Source organism: Eriocheir sinensis, chromosome 46 (genome assembly GCF_024679095.1).
Source record: "Eriocheir sinensis breed Jianghai 21 chromosome 46, ASM2467909v1, whole genome shotgun sequence".
In the NCBI taxonomy this organism is placed as follows: Eukaryota; Metazoa; Arthropoda; class Malacostraca; order Decapoda; family Varunidae; genus Eriocheir; species Eriocheir sinensis.
Genome location: NC_066554.1, coordinates 10,563,599 through 10,579,953, shown reverse-complemented (window position 1 = coordinate 10,579,953; position 16,355 = coordinate 10,563,599). Strand labels below are relative to the sequence as shown.

Sequence of the window (16,355 nt, the reverse complement as noted above, 5' to 3'; positions counted from 1 at the left end):
CCGTTAAGGTTTTTCATTATCAGTTAACGGTTATCGGGAATAAGGTTTTCTGTTATCGTGCCCAGCTATGGTATTAACATACTAGTATAGTTAGTTTGCCCAAATCTGAGGTGTTCGTTATTGTGCGCTGGCAACTATGGCGTGTCTGATTTTGTGTAAAATGCATGATAGCCGACGCATAAGAGACAGTCATCAGAATCAGTAATATGCAGGCAACAATAACAAATACCATCAATTATAGTCAATTTTGTTAATTTACAAGATTGCTAATTATAATTATTAAACAGCCTTGGCACTGTCTGCCACTGAGAAAATTAGCAGGCTTTTTATTAACAGAACAGCTGTTTTTGACAGTACTAATAATTTGTAACTCAAAATAGACTATACTTGATGATATTTCTTACTGTTACCCGCATATTATTGACACTGACGACTGTTTCCTATATGTAGGCTCTCATATAATAATTATTATCCACACAATCAGGCCTGATGTGGGACAGGAGGTTGCCAGTGTTCATAAATGCACACCTCAGAGTTGGGCAAACTGACCCCAGTTGTATTTTGTTGAGCTGTAAACAAGTCAAGTAAGCATTTTGGTTTACAGGCTTACACATTAATTGCTGAGCTGACAGTAATTCTACTTCTGCACTTAAAGAGTAGATGGTAGATAATATAAGTTCGGCCCAAATTCCATACTAAAGTCATTGTTTGTTTGTTTTTGTTCTCATCACTATTCTGGTCTGTTTACAAGGGCAGATAACCAAACAGTTGCAGATAGAAGAGTGCTTTATTTGAAGTTCAGAACTGATAATAGCTGGGTGCTGTGATTGAATCTTATTATTCACATAACTTTAACGTAATGCTCTTAACCTCAACAACAGACCTTAGTCTAATTTATAATACCTGCTGAAATGAATATATCCCCACAGACAGTAGAAGCAGCACGTGCAGAAGCAGAGAGGATCAAGCGCATTGGAGAAGCAGAAGCATATAGTGTGGAGGCTGTGGGCAGGGCAGAGGCAGAGAGCATGAAGCTAAAAGCACAGGCCTATAAGCAGTATGGTGAAGCAGCCATCATGTCTATGGTCTTGGAGAGCTTGCCTCAGGTAGGTTAACTTCCAACATATTCTTCATTGTCCTTTGTTTTATTTCTAGTCCTTCCCTATCATTTACAATCCTGATATTGCCTGTGCTTCCCTCTCCCTTGATCTTATTGCTCCTTTATTTCTTTTTCTCAGGAGATTTTTCCCTCCATTCTCTACTTTTCTCTATTCTTCACAGTCCTAGCTGTCTCATGTATCCCACATTTCTTGTTGTCTGCTGTTCCCTAAATGTTGTGTTTCATGTTCTCTGTATTCTTTTTTATCTCTTGTTCTCCATTGTCCATACTCTTTCTAGTATACCACATTCCTTGCTATTTTTAGCAATCTTGTTCACTGCTGTCAGTTTTTCTCCTTACATTCCCTGTTGTTTCATTTACCCCACAATTTCTAGGGTTCTGGCATTCAGTGCTGAATGGACTCTGGACCATGGATTGATCGTAAAAAATGTTCTACTGTGTCGCCTCAAAACTGAGAGATCATGGGTTCGATCCCTGGGTGAAGTGGAGATGGATGGACAGTGGGTATTACACAGCAAAGAATAAAACTAAAACTTGTAATGAAGAGAGAGTATTTTCCAGGATATATGGGAAAGTGACTGCCTAACTGCTGTTCAATCAGAAGCAACCCTACAAAAAGAGCTTGGGCTCCAATTTCAATCTAGTATACAGTATTGTATTCAAAAGGGATTGTAGGAATGAGGAGTAAAGAAAAGGAAAGTAAGAGGTCGGACATTACAAAGTTATTTGAATCTAGGGCAGTGGTTTAACTCCCAGGGTGCCAGCGCTGTGTATCTACGGTGGCGGGTAGGCACAGCGTGTGCCAGCGCCGTTTATCTACGGCGGCAATTAAGAAAAATCGCTGTGGCCTTATCTTGACTGAGAAGCTTTTCATACTTTGTCAGGACACTATTCATACCTTTACCCCTCCTAGTCACTGATCTTCATCCCCCCACCAAGCCTCAAGGGATCCCGAGGGTACGGATCCCTCTCCTGACCTGACTGCAGTGCAGGGAGGATGTCTCACCGCACAAAGCATATTTTGTGAACGTCCAACTTTGCTTGTGCCCTTGATGAAGCCCCTAGTGACTTCACGGATAGTGATGCGAGTGACTTTGAGTCTGATAGTGACCTTGATAAAGATTATATATATAGTGATAGTGGTAGCTCGAGTGGTGAGGAAAGTGAGGTGCCGACGCCTCGCCACTCGCATTATGCCCAAGCAGGGAGGGTTTTCGAACCCTCTGCTGCCTCTCAGGCCAAAAGGCCGAAGTTTGATAGACGAGCTCCTTGGGGCGAGTAAGTCTACAGGATGTAACACTTCAAATACCAGAAAATTCCGGCGCCTAGAAATCATGAAAATTTTAAGAAGTGAGTCGTAAAATGTATCAAGTATGTGTTGTCTAATCATTCTGAACACTTTTCCGCAAAAAACAAAAAATCAAAATTTGCCTGGCACCAGGAGAAGGTTTTTGCGAAAAATGCGTGGCACCGAGGGGGTTAAGGTAAAATAGGATCTCACCAGTAATGTCTAATTTGTTAGTATTGAAAATGTTGTTTGCATGACAGTGAAAGACATGTATAAAGGAATAATTGGTGTTGCTACCCCAGAACTTTCAACTAATTTTAACCATTTGAAGTCCTCTTATCACTACCTTTTTTCACTAAGATAATACAGTAATCTCTCGTTTATCGCCGGGGTTAGGTTCCAGAACCCCCCGCGATAGGCAAAAATCCGCGAAGTAGCGACCTTTTATTTATTTTATTATTTATATAAGCACGCATATCTCTGTGAATCTCGTCTCAGCCCGTGTGAACTAGGTCACCCAACCACTAGTTTCTCGAGAGATTCAAAGTTGGCTACATTTCACGGGAAACTCATCGAAATTCTAGTCAGAAACTCAGTCACCAACATGTCGGTTACTTGTGCGGTCGGTAAGTTGTGGTCACAAGAAGAAGAAGAGTATCAGCTGTTCGGTTCAGTAGCTCTCCACGTGTTTATTCCAGTACCTCAAAAAGTTCCACGAAACTAGATAAGCTTGGAGTAATCATTTTGAGTAAGTTTAGGACTTTAGTCTTGTTCAAGTGTAGTCATTGCCTCATCCTGTCCGGGTCCTCACTGCCAACTTCTCGAGCATTTAATGGTAGCAAGCTGTAACACACTCTCCCTTTGTCTCTGTGCTTTGTCTCCAAGAAATGATATGGTCGCTGAGCCAATCAGCGCCCAGGATACAGAACACAGTGCTCTGGTTGGTCGCCTCCCATCCATCAGCCAATAGTGTGCCGTGTACAATTACACGTGGGCGAACTAGCTCAAGTGGAAGCGGCCGTAGCTGCGTTTTCCATACGTGCCGTTACAAAGACTTAACCCGCAATCCCCAAAGTATGAAGTATATAGTATGTACGCTACGTATTTTATATCAATTTAATGTTCTTTTAATATGTTCTTATGAATACTTTCTTAATTTTTGTTATATTGTTTACATTTTTTAGGCTACAAAATGCTTCTTTTAATGCAAAATAAGTAAAATAATAAATATATTAAAATACCTCTATACCGCAAAATCTCGCGATATAGCAAAAAATCTGTGATACGAAACTAATATTTACAATATAAAAATCTGCGATACAGCGAGACCACGATAAGTGAACCACGATATGGCGAGGGTATTAGGCATTGAATTAACATGGATATAAAAACTCATTTCAAAGGAGTTAATGTGGTGTTGTGATTGTTCAGAGGCTTGCTCTTGGCAGTGTACTACTTGCCCTGTCCCCACTCAGGCCCCTCAAGATTCGTCCCCTCTCCTTCATCCCCTCTCGTCCCCTCTCCTTCATCTCTTCTCCTTCGTCCCCTCTCATCCCCTCTCGTCCCCTCTCCTTCATCCCTGCTCTTCTTAATTTATGTTAATGATATCGATGATGGGCTCACTTGCAAAGTATCAAAATTTGCTGATGACACAAAAATTGCTAGTAAAGTAACTGCAACACTCGACGAAGAAGCTTTACAATCAGATCTAGATCGACTTGCACGTTGGGCCAATCAATGGCAAATGAAATTTAATGTTGACAAATGTAAAGTGTTGCACATCGGAAAAAATAACAATCGCGTTCGGTACGTAATGAATGGCCAACAACTTTCTGCAGTAAGTAAAGAAAAGGATCTTGGAATCACTATATCAAGCGATTTAAAGCCCGGTCAGCATTGTTCAGAGGTAGTTAAAACTGCAAACAAATTGGTTGGCTTCATCAGACGAGTCTTTAATAATAAATCGGAAAAAGTAATATTAAAATTGTATAATTCGTTGGTTCGACCCCGTCTAGAGTACTGTGTTCAGTTTTGGTCTCCCTATTACAGAAAAGACAGAAAAGTTGGAACGGGTTCAACGAAGAGTAACAAAGATGATTCCTAGGTTGAGAAATTTATCATATGAACAAAGGCTTAAAGAAGTAAATTTATTCAGCCTATCAAAACGAAGAATGCGAGGCGATCTAATAGAAGTGTTTAAAATGTTTAAAGGATTCAGTGATATTAATGCGGAAGATTACTTTACAATTGATCGATCAAATAGAACAAGAAGAAATCACAATTTGAAGATAAGTGGTAAAAGATTCTCGTCGCACGAAGCTAAACACTTCTTCAATCGAGTTGTAATGTTTGGAACTCTCTTCCCTGTGATGTCGTTGATAGTACAACAGTTACGGCCTTCAAGAATAGATTAGACAAGTATTTTGAATCCAATCAGCAACTAAGATATTACTCATTGTCGTAATAACGTTAAGTTCTTTCGAATACTGGTGTCCTTGTCCGCTTTTATCGCCCGGTTAGTGGTAGCAGTAATGGTAGTTCTTTCCTCTTTCCTACATAATTTCCATGCAGTTTATCCATGCTGCATGGTTCTTTTTCCTTTCCTGCCAGCTTTGCCTGGAGGGATGGGGGGGGGGTGGGGAGGAGCCTTCACCTTTGCTGTCCTTCATCTTCCACCTTTGATTAGATAGTTAGTGTAGCTTGTCACAAACAGCCTCATAAGGACCAGCAGTCTGCTGTTGTTTGTTCTTTCTTTGTGTCCTTTGTGTGTCCTGGTTCACACACTTGCATCATCACATCATCAAACCTGTCAGAGCCAATGCATACATTCACTAGATAATGAGGCAAAAATATTGCACAACAGCACACACTCCATGTGAGGCAACAGTTGTTACTTAGCACGTTAACCGCGTTTGGCAACTTAGCGCTCTCGCCTACCCCGCGGAACCTTCACGGTGCCACCACACCAGTGTCCGTCGGTTTTTCGCAGAGAGAGGATGTATGTATTATTGTGAGAGGATGGCCTGAAGTGGAGAGCATAAAAATCCATGGTACAAATATATACCAAATCGCAGACCACTAATATTTTTTCCCTCTATCATGTATTGGTGCACCAGCGTACCAGGCATGGCTTGGCGCATATATATACCAGTTCGCGACACTCTGATGATATAATCTTGTTCTGCTATTTGGTGTAGTTTTTATGATGCATATATGAGTTAGTATCGATACAATATCTTACATTGTGAACAGCTGTAAATAAGAAAACTATTAATAATGCTTTTTTCCCTCCTTTTCAACATAAATGAACCTGACCGTCTTTTACGGAGGACGATCGGATACCTCATCTGGTGATTCAGATGATTAAGATTTTTTTTTTGTCAATTCAGGTGACCCAGATGATGAGCTCTGCGAGGAAAATGATGAGTCAGAAACAGATGAAGAGCGGGATGGGGAACATTATTTTTTATTCAGTTATGAAAGCAAAATATTAATTTATCAGGATTTTTTTGTTTTTTTTTTTTTTTTTTTTTAACGTTATTTGCTGTGTGGTATTTTCCTCTACAGTTCAGCAAAATACACTGCAAGTAATCAAACATTAGAATAATCTAATATTCCAAGTCATTAGTAGTGATCTGGAGTATTATATTTTATATGCTCGTGCTCAGCACGAGCATATGGCGTTGTTGATACCTGTGTAGAAGGACAATGATACGGATCTTCAAGTCGCATGTGTTTCCTGTCTTACTCTGTGGGGGTGAGACATCGACACTAAATAGTGACTTGGGAGTAACGGATTGATGCCTTTGGTAATAAGTGTCTATGCAAAATTATGGGATATAGCTGGAATGACTTTGTGTTGAACCGGTGACTACTCCATTATACTGATGCAGCGTATATTACCTGCTTAGTCTATCAATGCCAACTCTGGCTATACAGGCATGTGGCATGCTACCCAGAAGGTGACCCTGCTAATCAGGTTGCTTTTGTAAGAGACAATCCTGAGTGGAGGAGGCCAAGGGGACACCCACAGAGTTTGTGACTTGAGCAAGTCAATAGATCCTGCCAGGAAGTACAAGATGAGAAGGGGGCCTTCATGGAGACTTGCCCGAAGGAACCCCTGGGCTTGGCGTCATAAGGTGGGCGAGGCGACGCGCCCCCTGGTGTATGCCCCCAGTGATTGATTGAGAGCATGCCCGCTATTCATATATATTTCATATGATAAAAATAGGAAATGCATGATAAATACTTTTAAGCTACTCCTCTGCCAATCATCGTTATCATCATCATCTGTTTAACATCAGATTTTCCCATAATCTCTTATGAGGTTAGGTGGTCAGTGATCTTCGTTCACCTTTATATGCAACTTTTTCCCCCCCCCTTGGATGCCCTGCCTGACAGGCAACCCCAGTTTTTGACTGAGGGATTGCCTACTGTGGCTAATGAGCACCACCTGCCTAGGTTTGTGATTGGAGTTGTTCCTCTCCTAAATGGATTGCCTACCAAGGCTATGAGCCCTACCCACCTGGGTTGGATTGGTGGAGTTGCAGGGTGTGTCCACATGTCGGTGGACCATGCACACAACACCTCCCAGGCTCCAACCTGTTCTGAGATCCTTCAGAGATTTAGCTTGCAAAGATTGTTGTATCATAAAATATTGGGGAGATATATAGGAAAAGATAACAAGAACTTGCCCTCTCAGATGATACCCATAAGTGGCTTGGCTCATGGACTAATTGGCAAGATCCTACTGTATTGGGCTCTAGGGCTACTACAAGCACACTCCCTCACAATTGGCTCCAGCCCATCTCTAAAGCTCACCATGGCTTCTTTGTGCATGATATTAGGGGTGTGTGGATCATGTCATATATGCTTTTTCACACTGATACACTTTCTATTTACTTTTTTTTTCCAAACCAGTTCCTTCGCACACTTCACACTTTCTGGTCACTTTTAACATGCCTCTCCTCTTCCCCAGATTGCAGCAGAAGTGGCTGCCCCACTGGCAAAGACAGAAGAGATTGTGATGGTTGGTGGTGGAGATACAATGAGCAATGCTATCACCAAAATGTGTGGAGAGTTGCCCCCTGCTGTCCATGCGCTTACTGGGGTTGATCTCACCAAGGTATTATTTGTTTGTTACTCTCCATCATCTTGTATGTGTTAGGTCTTTTTATGCAGTGCTCATTGAAGCTATGATGAAGCAACCAAATTAGCTACCTAATGCCCCTCACTATGGGCAGCTCTAGAGATGCCACACATGCTAGATTCATGAGTTGTCATGTTGTTTGGATCTGTTACAGAGTTGAACTGTCAATAATATGAGGAGGATGGTGTTGATTTGGTTTCCTTATTTTCAGGTGCTAGGGAAGGTGCCAGGAGCCACGGTCAGTCAGCCCACCCCAGCCCCTCGTGTTGCCCCCGCGAATGTCTAAGATCGTCAAACCTTGAACACAGTTACTGTTTAGTTATGATAAGGTAGATTTATAAGGTGGGTTGAGACATTTTTACAAAATATAAAATTTTCCACTCCATTTTCACTTGCTTCTAGTATCACATAACAGATTATCAACAGAAAACTACTCACAGACTTTTTCATGTTGAACCCACATAATGTATATGTGTGCACTGTTCAGTAGGCTATTATACATTTAACAAATGTCAGTTTATAGGAAGCTACCACAGTTAGAATCATACAGTATGAGAACATTAAGACTATCTCAGTATTTTTATAAAAGAACGTCTATAAGATCATGTAAAATAGTAAAAACTCATTTCCTAGAGAAGTAGGCTGTGTTGACTCCTTGGAACAAAGCATTGTATGATCTGTGCCTGTTCTAAAGGAGATCATTAAAGAGAAATATCTCCACACACAGCTAATATTTATTTAAAATATACTGTAAATACAATAATAACTCAGTTATCCACATCCACATTATCTGCCATACAACTATCTGCATGGGGACTTGGATCTGGACACACATCACTGTATTTTCATGATATGCAGTTAAGTGGGGGAAATCATCTATCAAGACTGAGATGTGCAAAAATATCATAACTTTTGCATAGCTTAAGGATAAGTGTGGGAAGCGATCCTGAAAACTATTACATAATCTTCATAATGTAACCTAACTCACTAAAAAAATTTAAATCCAAAAAAGCATTTTACCAAAACTATTTTTTTGCTGCTTCCATACTTGTTTCACTTGCTGCTCATTCACTATTTTTCTCTCATTGAGTCCTAATGATTATCAGATAAGATTATAAAGGAATAGAAGGTACTGGTACTGGCAGAGAAAGATGTTGATGGAAAAGCAAGGCAGAATAGTCCTGGATGGTGGCGGGGGGAGACAGGTGCAAAACTGCAGACCCGTTTTTTTTTAATGTGTCTGGGAGTCCTGAAAATTCCTCTGATGTCCAGATCCATCTGTCTGCAAGGGCTTTGGCTGAATTGATGCAGATAACTGAGTTTACTGGAAATGATAGAATAAGTTTAATTTGTTTATTTTTATAGAATTTTCATAGATACAAAATCCTGAGTATTTTAGAATATGCTTTAATTATTTGAAACATCCTGTCTTACTGACCTTAGCTGACTGTGATAAGTGCCCAGGTAAACACAAGACTGGCATCAAAACACAGAGGAACTCAGCACAAGTGACACACTCTAGCCCTACACTAAGTAAACACACATGTTCTCTAGGATTTCAAAGACCTAGGGAGGACCTGCATTCCCCTGTAATAAATTGAAGGTGCTCTGGCTGGTAGTATTTGTGATGGTGGCGAATGGTGTTTTGACTTGCCATCAGGAAAAAATTTTGGAACACCGTCGAGGACTTCTTTAACTTGCTAATTTTAGAATTAGAAACATGGATGCCTTACTCGGCCATATAATAATTCATCTATTATTGTAATATAATGTGTTAAAGTTGTTTTTTTAAATACAAGTTCCATAAATAATAATACATGCATCTTTATAGTGCATGTCTTGAGGAAAGTGTGAAATCTGACACATTATAATGCACTAAAGGCAAGCAATTGCAGCAGCTGTCATTATAATAAAATATACACATTTGCATATGCCAGTAGTCCAGTGGACTGTTTTTCCTTCAAAACTACGTATGTCTCTTATCATATATAAACAATTCAGAAAGCATTGTATTGTGTTAGTCCAAATAAGTATTTCTTTTATGAGAGACAGAGCAGCCCACACTATTTTACTCTAGTGGCTATTGGGTCTGGCTGGTAGCTGTGTCAACATACTCTGTGTGGGGAGCAGAGTGAGGCATGACTTGGTGAAAGGAATTACAATGAAACCTTAGTATATTGCACAGCCTAGAGCAATGTTTCTCAAACTATTTTACATGTAACCCTATTTGGAATGCTTCAAGACCTCAGGCTCCTCTAGGAAAAAAAGAAAAAAATATTCTAATATATATCATGGAAACCTGCCCATTGCTTAATTAAGATTACCAATATACATTATGCATGGTTTCATTGCATACTGTTACTGTAATAATAATTCATATACCAACAGAGTAGTCAACAGTTAAACACAGCAAACATGTACATGATTAACATCTGGCTCTCCATTCCTAACTGGAATAGTGAAGGTCTGAGAGGGAGGCCGGCACCTGGCAATGTCACATATGCACCAGTCAGCAATCTCAAGAGGCATGCTCTGGAAAAAATCCAATTTTACCGCCCACTTTAAAGGTGATATTTATGATAATGTTCTGCATGTATACTTATTAACCAGTAAATAGCACTATAGCTTTTATAAATATGCAGACTATGTAATGATAATAATAATCATATTTGGAACATATTAAATAAAATATTCAAAGCAGTAGGTCAGGTTGCATTGGCCTGGTGGTTCGTCATGGACTGGTGATTGAAGGATTGACAGTTTGTACCTGTCCTTACGGCAGGACTGATTGTGCTATCCATTACCCTCACCACACACTGTCTTTATTTACAAGGCTATGGGGGAGTTGTTATAACATGTTTTGTCTGACTATCATGATTCAGGACATTTTTCCACTGTACAAGTGAACAATTATACATAAATAGGTCATGTCTCTGCCACCTATTGAAATTCTACTCATGACCCACTGTTTGGCTTTGACCCATAGTTTCAGAATCACTACTCCAGAGAAATTTCTCTTGGTTTAATTATTCCCCAAAATCAAAGAATAATGCTGGTAAAATTAATCTTTTTTTATTTCTTTTGCTATGAGATTAATAGTGCTTTCCACTAACTCGAGCATACACTAGGTTTGTTTGCAATGACAGAATAGCTATGGGAGGTTGTTACAGCATATGCTGTCCTCCCTTGGGGTATATCCCTAACAAACAAAAAATTCTAGGTCATATCTGTGATCCACTGAAATTTCTTTCCTTTCACAGTCTACCTTTGGGCCATGACCCATAGTTTGAGAACCACTGATCTAGAGGATTATATTTGATTTTATTGTTACCAAAGCTTGAATAGTGCTTTAAATCAATGATGAAATTAATGTTTACCACTTTTTTTTCTTGTGAAGATGGAGTTTATGGAATTTGTGCTTCACGTAACAACACTAACACCCCGCCCCCCCCCCTTTCACACACACACACACACACACACACACACACACACACACACACACAAACACACACCAAAATGGACATATAAAATTGGAGATGGAGAAATATTAAAGAAAGTTCAAGAAGAGAGAGATCTGTGAGTGACAATACAAGATAATCAACAGCCTGAGAGTCATGTTAATCAGATATTCGGTGATATGTATAATATGGTGAGAAATATAGGAATAGCGTTCCACTACATGGATAAGGATATGATGAAAAAGTTAATAACCACTATGATTAGGCCAAAATTGGAATATGCAGAGGCAGTGTGGTGTTCCCATAAGAAGAAACGGTTAAGATTTGTTTTAGGTCCGTGCCAGTATCTCATTACCTACCTTATGAAACATCACTATCTCTTCATATATCTTTTCTACAAACCTTCAACAGTCATGGAAACGCTTTGAAAATCCAATTCAAGGACTTTTTTTTTTACTCTTGAAAATATGGGATAATGTTTACGAAAGGCTGTCGCCTCCTCTGGTGGCCGCGGCGACGCTGCAGCGGGTGTTGCAAGAAATACCTCCTCACTGAAATAAGTCATATATACATGAGGGGGGGGTCCAGGGGGGGGCTATGCCCCCCCTGGTTAGAAGGGGGGGTCGAGGGGGGCGCAGCCCCCCCCGTTAGTAGGTCGTAAAGTTCGGTTGGAGTAGTTTAAATATGCTCCCCGACCCTAAGCCCTCTGCGAGCTATTTTGCTGCTGCGGTGGCTGCAGCTTCGCCGCGGCCAGCAGAGGAGGCGACGGCCTTTCGTAAACATTATCCCCTATTTTCAAGAGTAAAAAAAAAGTCCCTGAATTGGATTTTCAAAGCGTTTCCATGACTGTTGAAGGTTTGTAGAAAAGATATATGAAGAGATACTGATGTTTCATAAAGTAGATTATGAGATACTGGCACGGACCTAATACGAATCTTTACCGAAGAAACATAAAAAAACTAGAAAGAATACAAAGGATGGCAACAAAAGTGGTTCCAGAGCTGGAGGGATTGACATATGAAGAAAGATTAAAGGAAATGGACCTACCAACACTAGAACAAAGAAGAGAAAGGGGAAACCTAATACAAATTTATAAATTATTGAGCAAAATGGAAGAAGTAGATAATGAGGAGTTACTACTAAAAGAAGGAATAAACACCAGGAACACAAGAGGACACAGTAAAAAATTGAGGAAAGGAAGATGCTTGAGAGACATAAAGAAATATAGCTTCCTGCAAAGAAATATAGAGGTTTGAAACAGACTAAGTGAGGATGTACTATTGGTGAAGAGTGTGCAAAGCTTTAAGGAAAAGTTGGACAAATACAGATACGGAGATGGGACCACACGAGCGCAAGCCCAGGCCCTGTAAAACTACAACTAGGTAAATAGAACTAGATAAATACACACACACACACACACACTCATTCATTCATTCATTCATTCATTCATTCACTCACACTCACACACCAGCAGCTGCCTTTAGGTGCACGAACACAGCCTTTGGGGGCAGTCCAGCACCCACAGTTATTTAGAAACCTGTAAGATTTTATTTTGTGATGTCTATATTTTACACAAGTCCTTTCTTGGTCTGATGCATGTTATTTTTTGTTAAACAAGTAATTTATATAACATGAATTCATTGTAGACTGGACTGAAGTAAGCAGAATGATTTCGGTATAGTATATATGATTTCTTAGGATTGTTATTGTAGCCATCAACTTTTTATGCAAGGAAAAATTTGACGTAAATATTCAGGTTAGCAAAACAGTATTTTAAGGGTTGTTTATTATCTAGTTTCTAGTTAGATTATTACTTTAATTAAATTACTTCATATAGTTTCTGGTTTGTTTTTATTATATTTCAATTACTTCAAGATATTTACTTTCAGATCAGTATCAAGCTGTTAATATCATACCTGCTTTGTAGCTTCAATTTGGCATGATATAAAATTACACACATGGTAAACCAGTTGACCTAAATTATGATGTAGATATAGCAGTGGCAATTAACTTTTATGGGTGTGATACCAACAGTCCCTGGTTTATTGTAAAGTTCAAGTCATGCATTTATTGCATTTATTTGGTCCTCATACACTTATTTATACTGAAGTTCCAAAGATAGTGACTATCATGATTCAAGACATATTTTTCCACTGTACAAGTGAACAGCTTAAATGTGTTGTTGGCAGCAGGAGAGGAAGCTTTTTTCTTGGTGCCCAGTGCTTTCTCTGATCTCTTCCTCTCTATTGCTGCCTCTGGACTTGCTGAACCTGAGTCTCATCTTAATACTACTTCACTGCCAGCTCCATCACACTTAGCACAGACACCTGATGAGCAGTCTAAATGGGTGTCTTGGTGTTAGCTGTGTTGGCATAGTTATAGTTTGATTTTTGTACAATGTAGATGTGTTGAAATTATATGTTTATTTGTTTAGGTTTTGAAGACAAGTGCAAAGGCTGAACGATGACCTTTACAGGTGATAATAGGATATATACTGTGGAGGGCACAACAGGCCTAGTCACAGTGAATATATATGAAATGTACTCCCATGGGGTCATTAGAGATAAATAGAATGGATCTTTATTTTGAACTAGAAAATATGATCCTATATTCTGTTGTCTCTTCCCACAGCTGAACTGATTGTGTGGCAATGTTGAAGGTTACATAATGCACTGGACCTTTTCTCTGGAAAACTAGGAGCTGAAGCTTTTTTTTTACAGACCTACCAAATAAATGAAAATCTAGAGGGTTTCAAGGTGAGCCTGGCATCTGAAGACATCAAATGCCACCAAAATGAGGCAGCAGGGTACAAAACAATTCTGGCAAACACTCACAGATTGTCAAAAGATTATGTACCCATCACTTGACAAAAATGTAGCAAGTATTTAAACTGGTCAGTATCCTGGTATATCAGACTAGAGGTTCATAAGATGTCGTTTAACTTAGTCACTTAAAAATATGGCATGCTTTATAATTTGTTATAAGGAGTGTGTTTTAGCAGAAAAATGTTGTATTGATGAGATGTATTCATAGACAAAATCAAAAAATGTCATGAATTAAAAAAAGGATAATGGTTTGGAAGATCTGTCTGGTACAAACTGTTCATATTTTGTCAATATATTCCTCTTTTAGAATGTGGTGTTACAGACTTTGGTACATAGGCAGTCATGCTGTACTGCAGCTCTGTTTGTCATGAGTGCAATCTTTGTCATTGTAGAGTTTATTTCCCTATGTCAGGTATATAAAAAGAATTCATTATTTTGATGAAATCTGGGAACATGAAAGTTCTGCTTGTTTGTCAGTAAACTGTTTTATCTTTAAAAGATGTTTTGTGTATGGATGCAATCAGCCTTGTTCAAGTTAAACAGCTACACTTCTCACTTATGTGTATGCACACACACACACACACACACACACACACACACACAGAGGTAGATTGAGAGATGTTTGAAAGCGGTGGTGGAGATATGGCATGGGGGGAAAGATTGTTAAGATTGATGATGGAAAACTTGATGATGCAAAGGGTGAAGGAAAACACGATATAAAAGTGACAACAAACCGGTGAGACTGGACCTGGTTTTAACAAGAGGAATACACTTGAAGGATGAATTAAGGTACGGATGCCCTCAGGGAAAGAGTGACCACGTAATCATAGAGATAGAAACGGAGGAGGAAGGAAGTGAAGAGGATGAATCATATAAAAGAAACGGGTTAAACTATAGGAAGGCAGATGTGGAAAATCTTAGGAAATATTATGGAGAGCTGGACTGAGATGAGCTAATGGAAACAAGTGAAGTGCAAGAAAAGAATATTTTTATGGAGGCATATAAAACAGGGGTTAAGAAGTTTGTACCAGAATACAAACCTAAAGAAAAGGGAAAAAAGGACTGGTTTAATGCAAGGTGTGTTAGGCAAAAGAAAAAAAGAGACAAAGCATGGAAAAGATTAAAAAGAAATAAAAACCAAAGGAAAAAAGATGATTTTAAGGTAGCGAGAAATGAATACGTGAAAATAAGAAATGAAGAAGAAAAGGAATATGAAAAGGATATTGTGGAAAAGTGCAAGGAACAACCTAAACTATTTTATAGATTCATAAATGGTAAGATTAAACCAAGAGAAACAATTGAAAGGCTGAGCGATGGGAATGTGACAATCGATGAACCTAAAGACATGGCAGAGCTACTAAACAAAAAGTTCCAGCAAATTTTTACTAACGAATCAGTATTTAAAGAGCCACAAGAAAACAAGATAAATGTTCATATGGAAGAAGTTACAGTAAATAAAGAGGAGATATATGAGGACTAAAACCCTTTCCATACGGTGACGCCAACGTCGGCATTGCCGGAGTGAAGGGGTTAAGGAAAAGTTGGATAAATGTAGATATGGAGATGGGACCACACGAGCGTAAAGCCCAGGCCCTGTAAAACTACAACTAGGTAAATACACACACACACACACACACACACACACACACACACACACACACACACACACCTTGTTGATAAGATAATCTAACAACATACCCAGATATACTCTACTGTCTGCTTTTTTGTGATGAGATCTAGGGTGTACCTGAAATGTTAACCTACTGAACACATTGAGTAGTTATTCCAGCATTACGGAGCTGATCTGTTATGAAGAATTTGTCTACTTGATACCTCACCACATGCTCATATTTTTATATCGTTACTAATGTCAAAAACAACAAGTTAAGTATTCGTTAATTGCTCCAGAAGACGTGGGGGGTTCACTTTTGATCACATGTTTAGTTGACTCACTCGCAAGAGTGACGCTATCCAACAAATCATTAATGTATAGCCTTTCTGTAGCTACCCACTTGAGGAAGACACGGAATAGCAGGTACCATAACCCATCCTTGCCATAACCCACTGACAACTATAGGTACTGGCAGCAGGTAAACCGATTCCCTGATTTTACCTTTTCATAGGCTATACATCTGAGAGAGAGAGAGAGAGAGAGAGAGAGAGAGAGAGAGAGAGAGAGAGAGAGGACACACACACACACACATTGACAAATCCCACTAGTGCCTGTATCAGATGTGGCATTATTGTTGCAGCATAAAATCTTGAGATTATTAAGCTGTATTATTGTATTGCTTTCTTAAATGTTTATGTTTATATATATATATAATATATATATATATATATATATATATATATATATATATATATATATATATATATATATATATATATATATATATATATATACAGGTAACTCTCGATTTACGCGAGTATTGTGTCCTTGAAGAGGTCGTGTAAATCAAAAACAATGTAAATCAAACAAGAGGTAGGTTTCCATCGAAAAATAAATATTCAC

At 39.0% G+C, this 16,355-nt stretch overlaps 1 protein-coding gene across 3 annotated transcripts in view; it reads left to right on the top strand.

The window, feature by feature from the left end:
- The window catches only part of LOC126981102 (flotillin-2-like), a 53,482-nt gene extending 37,478 nt beyond the window's left edge, over positions 1-16,004 (top strand). The window contains exons 9-12 of one of the 3 annotated variants that reach the window (XR_007733739.1): positions 930-1,106; positions 7,387-7,533; positions 7,769-7,899; positions 13,647-16,004. Coding sequence is in view for 1 of the 3 variants with exons in the window: in XM_050831802.1 (XP_050687759.1) it covers positions 930-1,106; positions 7,387-7,533; positions 7,769-7,843 (399 nt within the window). In the remaining 2 variants the exon portion in view is untranslated. Of the gene's footprint in view, positions 1-929; positions 1,107-7,386; positions 7,534-7,768 lie in introns of all 3 variants that reach the window. The other 2 variants (XR_007733738.1, XM_050831802.1) reach the window with 2 other exon arrangements.
- The last annotated feature ends 351 nt before the right edge of the window (positions 16,005-16,355 follow it).